The 9,778-nt window shown below is 36.5% G+C and overlaps 1 protein-coding gene across 1 annotated transcript; it reads left to right on the top strand.

Moving 5' to 3' along the window:
* The first annotated feature begins 3,423 nt into the window (after window positions 1-3,423).
* On the top strand, window positions 3,424-5,078 carry tal2 (T-cell acute lymphocytic leukemia 2). Its single transcript, XM_082169483.1, has 2 exons — window positions 3,424-4,058; window positions 4,153-5,078. The coding sequence occupies exon 2, from the start codon at window positions 4,168-4,170 to the stop codon at window positions 4,495-4,497; it is 330 nt and encodes a 109-aa protein (XP_082025609.1). The 5' UTR covers window positions 3,424-4,058; window positions 4,153-4,167; the 3' UTR covers window positions 4,498-5,078.
* The last annotated feature ends 4,700 nt before the right edge of the window (window positions 5,079-9,778 follow it).

Here is a 9,778-nt window from a genome sequence, read left to right as displayed (position 1 = left end):
AAAAAAAAGACATGGACATTTTTATAGTTTATAAATTTTTCTAATTTGTATTTTTTCTCATTTTTCTAATATTTCTTATAATGGTCAACTATAAAATAATTTTGAATATATGATTATTAACGACTACCTCTAATAATGTAATTTCTGTAACATTTTTTAAATATCTTACAGAAATCGTATAAAAAAAATCATGAGCAGCTTGAAAAGTCATTGAAATTTACTAGTCAAAATGTGCGAACCCTGTTTTATAATTGTGGGGTTTAAGTTTTTTTTTTTTTATAGATTTATCATTTTAAATGTACGTCGTGCACAGCAGAGGGTCTGATATCACTCTGATTGCTCAAAAGTATTTAGTGCCTTGTTGTTTTTTTCCTCTAAGTACAGTCCGCAGTTTTACGTGGCTCCTTTATCTACTGACCTTTAACCTACAGTTGAGAGTGAACGTGAGCACACATGCATCTGTTAGCTTTATAGTCTGTACACAGAAGCATGTGTGAAGAATGCATCTGCATTCAGACGCAAGAGTTCTATTCAGATGTGGCACTTTATTGACAAACAAGCAACTGCGTTCATTTCTTGCTACACGTTACTCCTGCTTATTTAGAGGAGGTCACGCTTCTGCTACGCATTTGTGTACTGGTCTGGAACTGAATAAATCATTTGGCATGTGAAGCTGAATTGATTGGCGTTAAAAAAAAACATTTTCCAAATTACCGGTCTGGATGTTGATTGGCGACTGTGTTGACAGTGGCCATTAATTTATCTCCCACACCATGCACGTTTCCAGCCCCTCGCTATTTTCTTAAATGAGCGTGATAGAAAGATAGTCATTCAATTACAGGACAATCTTCTTATCGCTGACAGTCAGAGCCGAGAGAAAGCAGCGCACGTTGAGAGGAGGAGGAAGAGAGGGAGAGTGATGGGGGTCGGGGGGGCTTATCTCAGCGCGCCAGCAGTCTGACTGCAGCCCCTCGCAGGAATGAGCTCGAGAAAACACACTCCCATAGGGCATTTTCCTCTCTCCATCACGCTCCCTTTCACTCTCTCTGCACCCCCCGTTAGTCTAAGCCTCTGTAAAACACCAAACAGCCTCCATAAATAACTCCCAACACCATCTGAACCGCCACGTCTGCCTACACAAACAAAAGCAAATAAAACCACAGTTTTCGGACACTGGGGGAAGACGTGTGTCCAGTCTAAGGCAGTAAAACACAGCGCTTTAAATAAACACGTCTGTAATGTGACCGTAATCACAGCGCTCTTTCAGATGGAAAAAAGCTGTGAGAACAGGGCATGCTGTTCAAATCTGACCCTTTTTAACCACTGTTCATTGCAAGCATTAGGTCAAATCAATTGTCACTCTTACTGCATTGTCAACAATGTACTAAATGCTCAAATAGGAACCGTTGGGAAAGGTTCCTACCTTTAATAGGTCCTTTCTGAGGCAGTCTGAACAAACCACTAACACTACAGTAAGTTACTTGCTTTATTTTATTTTATTTAAAAATGTATTGTTGCTAATTGGCTATTTTTTCCCTTTTCCACCCATGTTTTATATATATATATATACACACACACAAATCATACAAATAATATAATATACTGTATATATTAAAAAATATATAGTTTAATTCTAAATAATATATACTAAAAAGTGTGTGTGTGTATATACTTTTTTGGTTTACATTGTTATTTATATTTAAAATAAATATATATATGTGTGTGTGTGTATATATATATATATATATATATATACTGTGTGTGTGTGTGGCTGAAAATGTAAAAATATGAATTATAAAATTAATAGAATTTCAATATAGTTCATATATGTTAAGATTTAGTCAAATGTTTATATTTAATTAAATGTGGGTGATGTTTAGATATTATTATTTTATATATATTTTTTAAGCAAAATTGTATTTCTCATAATTTTCTCTTATTTCATGAGAATTTAGTTCTCAGTTACATTTAATTCATGTAAATATCAGCTTTGTCTCAGAATTTCTTGAAGCTAAATAATAAGACACATTTGATAGTTAATTTGGATCGCACAGCTCTGTTCATTGGCATCATTATAATAATTTGATGAGGAATATCTGAATTCATATTGACAGCTCTAACTTTCGATTACAGACTTTGGAGCGAATCTGAGAGATTACTGGAGTGTTTTCGCAGGAGAAACATCTGTGCAGCAGAAGTCTTCATTTAGTTGCATTGCTGGAGAAACAATTGCGATATGCCACGAGAAACCGGAGCTCAGGTAGGTGTAAAAGTTTGAGAGTTTGGTTGCATGCAGGTTTGCGGGTTGTTGAAGTTTTTGGGCGATCTGAAAGGCAGCCCTGCAGGTGCAGGGAGTGTTGAGCGGTCGAGTCTGTATGAATGGAAGTCGTGAATTCAACTCCGTTCTAACTGTGTCCGTCCTCTGCCTGACTCCTAATCCCTCCATAATCCCATTATGCAAATCCCCCACAATTCTCAGAGAGACTTTTAACGCAACAATTGCTGCAGCGAGACACCAGCTTTTGATCTGAAGGGAGGTTGAGAGTGCGAGAGAGAGAGCGAGAGGGGGCTTCGGAGACCTTGGCCCCAAAGAATGTGCTGATCCACAAGCTTGCCTCTGTCATAACCTAGTGTAATTTATGTGAAGCCCCAGGACATGCTAAACAAGATTACCATCATTCAGACAAAACCCATATTATTTCTCTGTCAGGGTGAATATGCTGTGTTTTTTTTTTTTTGGCAAAGTGTTGTCCAATCAGAGGAAGGTTTTCATTATGATGTCACTTCACTATTGGACAGAGTCGCTGTAATAGATCTGTTAGCAGGTGGACGTCCAGCATCCCAACAATAGAGAGAAACACATTTTGTACAACGGCCACGTATTTGTTAGAGCTCATAGGCTATAAGTCTGCTTTGAATAGTCCGTAGTTTCTGTTGTTGCCCGATGGGGTTGAATGTGGAAGTGTTTAAGATAATAATAATGAATAAACTTAAACTCGCATCAATAAAAATGGTATATGCTGGTTCGTTCACGTCATTTAGTTCCATTAGAGAAGTGCTATTAGAAAAGATCTGCATTGTGAAGATTTATAAGCTGACATTTAAAGAGAGGACAATATTAAAATGGCGGATTAAATGAGAACATGAAAAAACTAAAATATTTGTCAAAAATATTTAGAAGCATAGTGAAGCTTGACTTTTTGGTAAAATACAATCTTAAGAGTGTTAATCATTGGATCATACCTTCCTTTTAATTTGTCTAACCTGTTTATATAACCAAGCTCTTTATAAATGTGACTATTTAGTAATTTAGTATTTTTTATTGCCTTGAAAATGGACATTTAAATTGATTAATTATAAAGTTAAATATCATTATTTAATATTACTATTATTTAGTATTTAATATAGTTTTGAAACTGCTGTGCAGTCAAGATTAAATATGAATTATAAAGTAATATAATTTATATAATTGAAACATTTAATAGTGTAAAAATAAAAGAATAGAATAGAATAAAGAGTTTTTGACACTGCTGTGAAGTCAAGATTAGGTCCAGGATATGATACATGAGACAAAAGCTTTATATTATTGGTGCCCTGATTGGTTTAAACACTAGACGGCATTTTGTTTTACATGTTCACTTGGTCAAAAGCTGGATTTCCTTGTATTTAGCCCCCGAATGCTATAGCTGTGAATGGATACATGATGCATTATGTTAATCAATTTAAACGCATTAATGGCAGATGTAAAAATCTTCCCCCCCCACTCACACCCTGCGACGTCACACAGCAGCAGGACTATAAAAACGAGAGGCACAAGCCAAACCCCACCCCTCCCTCACATGCTCTCTCTCCTTCACCCTGTTCTCTGTCTTGAGGAGTTTGTTCAAGGGTTCAGTGAGAGTGAGAGGACGGATGTGGGTTTATTACCTGACAGCGTTTTATCTTTCCTAAACACTGCTGCTTTCACCTGCCGTCGGGACTATTTTTGGATTTTTTCACAGCAGAAAATTTGTTCCTGATGCCCCAACGTTCATAGAGCTTCAAGACAACGGAAAGTGGTAAGATATCATTTGTTTGTATGGAATTATAATAATTTTTCCCCAATGTATAATACATTGGCATGACCGTCTGTTTTTTTGTTTTTTTTTGCAGAAGTACCGCAGTATCATGACCAGGAAGGTTTTCACCAACACACGCGAGCGCTGGCGCCAACATAATGTCAACACAGCCTTCGCGGAGCTGCGGAAACTCATTCCCACGCACCCGCCTGAGAAAAAGCTCAGCAAGAACGAGATCCTGCGTCTGGCCATGCGCTACATCAACTTCCTGGTGACTCTGCTGGAGAGCCAGGGCGGAGAGCCGTCGACTCACTCGCAAGCCGCACTCCTCACGCTGCTCACGGGGAACATGCAGAACCTGCGCACCGATCGCACCTGGACCAGCGACACCGACCCGCCATCGCCCGGGTCCAGCTGCGACGGCTCAGAAGCGTGGTAGAGCTACACCAACGTACGCTCTTCAACTGAGGCGTGAGCATTCTGTGAGAGAGGATTCTGTGACTGTGACATTTTTTGAAAGTTCCATCGCCATGGAGACACAAAGCTGGAGTGGATTTCCGGAACTCGGAATGTTCATGTTCATTATGATATCACAATCACTCATGCTGTTTGGAAATGAATGATCTGTGGAAACCCAGAGACACTTTATTCACCAGTACTTTAAAAATTGCTGTCACGCGTAATCCTGGAAACCATGGAATCCATGGAAAAAACCCTGAACAACATAAGCATCGTCAAGAATGCACTTTGGAAGCATCTCCCCAATACTTTTTAGTATTTATATAATTTAATCTCCTAAAAACTCAAGAATGTTTTGTTTGAGATTTGAAGCCAGTAACAAGCTCAGATTTTCAAATGTTAATTTATTTGATTGTATTTAATGTGTTTATTTAATATTTATGCTATTCATGGACTCAGCACATGCAACTAGTTGTACATTAAATTGTAATTTATTAAATGGAAAATGTTATTGTTTAAACTACTCTGCATTCACAAATACAAAATATGTTTTGCCAAAGATTATTTTTGTGCATTCATTATTAAAAATTGTAGAATGTTTTTTTCCCCCTCGTGAATCAAACAATTGCGTTACTTGAAAATTATTATTTATTGTATTCATTTATTAGTCGATTTGATATTAAAATAAGAAAAAAAGGCTTATTCAAACATTCTTCGAACTCACTAAAATATTTCGATCAAACATCAATTCGGTGAAGGTGGTTTCGTCCTAACCAGTTTATGTGAGCATGTATTGGTCTGCTCTGAAGACTCTGATTGGCTTTTATGTTGTGGTCAGATAATTGTTCACTGCAGTGGCAGTTTAAGAGCCGTGTGACCATAGCGATGACCTCTGGAAGTGTCCAAGCCACATGAGAGAGCGGATTGTAGACACAGCTTAACTTTTGGTCCGAGGCCAGAGGTCATCTTGAAGTCAAAATCCACACTCGTCAGTGACCAATCGGGTGTATTGAACATCAGTACAGAAAATGGATCTTATTTTAATTAGACATTTAAAAGAGTGACAAGTTTCATATACACAGATGACGCAGAAGAAAGACTATTCAACGTTTAGTAACTGGCCGGATCTCATAAGACACGTAAAGAACACATCCAAAGTCATATTTCACCCCAAAACCAGGAGAACAAAAGCCAGAAATTATGTTTTGCATGAAGAAAATAGTCTAGTTTAGGACCATTCTTTTTTTATTTTGCATTGTGATATTTTTATGCCAATTGAGCTCTTAATCTCAATGTCAATGGTAATATATGTTGTTTTAAATATAATGAATGCAGTTTTTTATTTTATTTTATTATTCTTACAGTATAAGAATAAGGTTTTTAGCATTATATTAGTGAATATTTTTTGGGGGGATACATTTTTTGTTAAAGCCAGGAGGTCGAATTAAAAAGGCTCGATTTTCCTCATGCAAATTAAATTTTTCTTTTGGATTTTTGGGGTGAAATATGATCTGACCCTTACTTAGTGACATTCAGCCTATTATAAGATGATTTTGGATACATGCATGTACTGTAACACTGCAAATGAGCATATCCATCATTTATGTTCAGATCACTTTAGTCAAAAGGCCACATTTGACCCTAAATGTAAAAAAATATTCTGTTAAATCCCTCTTAGCCTTGTTCGAATCATCATCACAGAGGAAGAGTGAGTTTATGGGCAGCTGTGCATACCACTTTACCCGTCTGAAATCAGCAGCTGACTGCCCTCTGTACTAATCACCATTTAACACAACACACAATCACAACCGCAAACACACAAAAAAGGAAACTTTGTGATCCTAAAACCAAACACGAAAAGCAAAGCTCATCTGGCGAGTGCGAGTTGCTAATGCTTATTTAACCTAACCCTTCTGTTTTAGATCTAATGTTCAAACAACACACATCATGCATCATAACTTTTAATATCTACCAACAATTTTCCGAATATATACCAAGCATATAAACTATTAATTTATTGCACAGCTCTATATATAAAGTGGGAAATAGGCTATTTCCAACTTTTTTGCATACATACAGTATACTCACATAAAGCATATATATACTATATAGCAAAAATAAATGATTTAATCATATTATCGCCCAGCTCTTTATATAAAGTTGGATCTATACTGTAAGTATGTCCAACTTTATCCACACACATACAGTACACACATGTAGGATTATTGGCTATATATTATATAGCAAAACTATATATATTATATAGCCACAAAATAAACTATATTATCGCCCAGCTTTTTATAAGTACAAACTTTATCTGCATACATATAGGTTGATATAAACTATATAGCAAATCTCAACTGCTTGATTGCTTGTATCGTCACAAAATAAACTATATTATCGCCCAGCTCTAATCTGCTTAAAATGCGACTTTAAAGCATGAAGATTTTAAGATATTATAAAGCATAATGATTTTCTGTGAAGCTGCTTTGAAACGATTTTGTGAAACGCGCTATATAAATAAATTGGACGATGCATATCTAAGACTCCTTACATCAATATATTGTGCTGTGCTATGTTTAAACTGATAAATCTGCTATGATTAGACCCGAGCTCTATAACACAGCGACTGATATTTAAAGCAAATTTTAAAGCGATGAAAAGAGAGTAATTATTAATAATAAATAATAAACAGACTCCGTTTCAGCATGACTAATACATCCCACGTCTCCTCTTCTTTCCAAGTGTCCTCCTCTCCTTCACTGTTCTACTCCAAGTATGCGGCTAATCTTCTATTGAGTGTGCTTTTCCTTATCGGAACCCCACACTCTGCCTAAATCTGTTATCACAATGGAGCAGATCATGGGCTTCTCCCTCCCTCCCCCTCTCACATGCATTCACTCCCGCGCTCCGTTGCCCTCCCCGAAAGAAGGCTGAATGCAGAAGTGTCTCTGGTGCCAACCGATTAGCCCTGATCTCTTTATACGTCTAAACCAATTCACATGCTGCATGCTAAATTTTTCCCACTGTCTGAGCCCCCGTCTCCCAAAAAAAAAAAAAAAAAAAAAAAAAGGGCTAGAGGGGTCATAAATCCTTATATTTGCACCCCCCTCCTCAAAAAAATAAATAAGGGCTCGCATGGAAGAGAGGGTAGAAAGTGTTATCTGTGTGAGACAGGAGAGCTGGCAGGTGCATTGCTGGCTGGAGAGACACTATTGTTGGCCGGACAGCGGCTCTCTCTCTCTCCTCTAGAGCACTTTTTTTTATGGCACGCTGACAATCCAATGATCTGTAATCAGATTAGGCAAATCTATACTTCAAAAAGCATCATGCTGTAACTTACTGAGGAAGAAGAGTTAGAACATTTTTGGATTAGGGGGAAAAAGTAAAACCTCTGAAACCAATTCTATGGAGAAGGCTCTAAATGTTTGGTATTGTAATATTTTAGATGTTATTGATGAATATGTTGTCACATCCCAGTGTAATGCGTTAAGGTTCTGGAAGAGTTGACATTTTACTGTCAAAATTGTTTGTTTTTTTATTTAGATAAAACTAAGATTAGTGGATTGTGTTTTAAAAGAAAATACGGTCAGTCTTTCTACTACAAAATGTCATATTTAATTAAATGTGTTATTGGCAGTTTCTTTGCAATTATGTGTAATATTTACTAGCAATTTCTGGGTAAAATTGTTTCAAAGTGAAACCATTTTATTTATTTTTATTCTGCTCCGTTAGGGTTGACAGATTTTGCAGAAAATCATGCAGTGTTTGGCACATACTGCAATATTTTTTAGCTTCCGACTATAAATCCAGCCAGTCGGGAGGATATCATTATATTTTGAGTTGATTGAGAACACATTGTTTTCATTTGACATGCAAACATGGTGCATATTATTTCTGTGTGAGTTTGATGTTCTGGGTTCAATTTACTGTATAATTCCAAGTTATCATTTATAAGTCGGCAATGATATCTAGTGGTTTAAAATCTGTTCAGATAGATAGACAGATTATTTTTATTTGTGAAAATATTTATATTTTATAATGTTAAATATATTCATATTATTAACACTAGAAGTGCCAGAATTCCATAACTACTAGAACTGCCGCAAGCGGTCATTTTGACCGCTAGATTCCAAACTCTATATCTTTAATGATACATACCCAATTGAGAGATTAATGCATTTATTGTATTAGGATATATTTTAAAAACAAAACAACACCAAACTTTACATTTAAACAAGTTTAATTATACATTTATAAATAATATCTGTAGATGTCCTGAACAAAATAACGGAGTAGCCTATGTTTTCATGTTTCCACTGTTCGATCGCGCCCGCCGACACACACACACACACACACACACACACACACACACACACACACACACACACACACACACACACACACCATATTACAGCATTGCAGTCTTGACATTGCAGCCTGTTCATTATAGCCATAATAAAATAGTCAACCTAACATATAAAAATTCCACTGCTCTGTTTATATAGTCAGTATAGCCTCGTACAATTCGTACCATTTTGCACGTGTGAAGAGGATGATTTTTTTCCGTCGATATTGGAACGTGAGTGAAGTACAAAGCCTATAATAAAGTAGTTTAGTTTAAAATAGTTTACCATCCAAATACATCGCAAATGTTGAAACATTTTGATTCTAATTAGAGAATTACGTGAGCCTAACGCCGCTTACTTTCACTTTCGCTTATAAAGTATTTCATTTTGGCTTGTTTATAGTTATGTTTTCATTCTTGTTCTGTTCTGAATATCATTACATTTAAATTATTTGTTGTTGAATATGTTTTGTGTATTTTTACCACATTTTATTGTTGTGTATATTGGTATAGCCCAGGGGTCGGCAACCCGCGGCTCTAGAGCCGCATGCGGCTCTTAAGCGCCGCCCTAGTGGCTCCCTGGAGCTTTTTCAAAAATATGAAAATGGAAAAAATCTTTTTTGTTTTAATATAATTTCTGTAGGAGGAAAAACATGACAAACATTCTTAACCCTTTCGCACGTACGATCGCATCGGTGTGATCAGAACAGTCAGTGCATGACGTGATCAACTGCTAAATTCAAATGTGCTCTCGCGCGTTGGCTGGCGCTGAGCCAGAGACAGGCGCGCTCAGAGCTGTCATAGGCTATATCACAACTTTTCAGTGTTTTCAACCACATTATGTTTATTTTAGGTTTCAGACATATAACGTTAAGTACTAAAAAAACAATACATTTAGAGTTTGTAAAATACA

The sequence above is a fragment of the Leuciscus leuciscus genome, assembly GCF_965113295.1.
Source record: "Leuciscus leuciscus genome assembly, chromosome: 5".
Lineage (NCBI taxonomy): Eukaryota > Metazoa > Chordata > Actinopteri > Cypriniformes > Leuciscidae > Leuciscus > Leuciscus leuciscus.
This window is presented reverse-complemented; position numbering and strand designations above follow the sequence as displayed.

Bases quoted from the DNA above. Each gene is read 5' to 3' on its own strand.
- tal2 (XM_082169483.1), top strand. From the start codon at position 4,168: ATGACCAGGAAGGTTTTCACCAACACACGCGAGCGCTGGCGCCAACAT.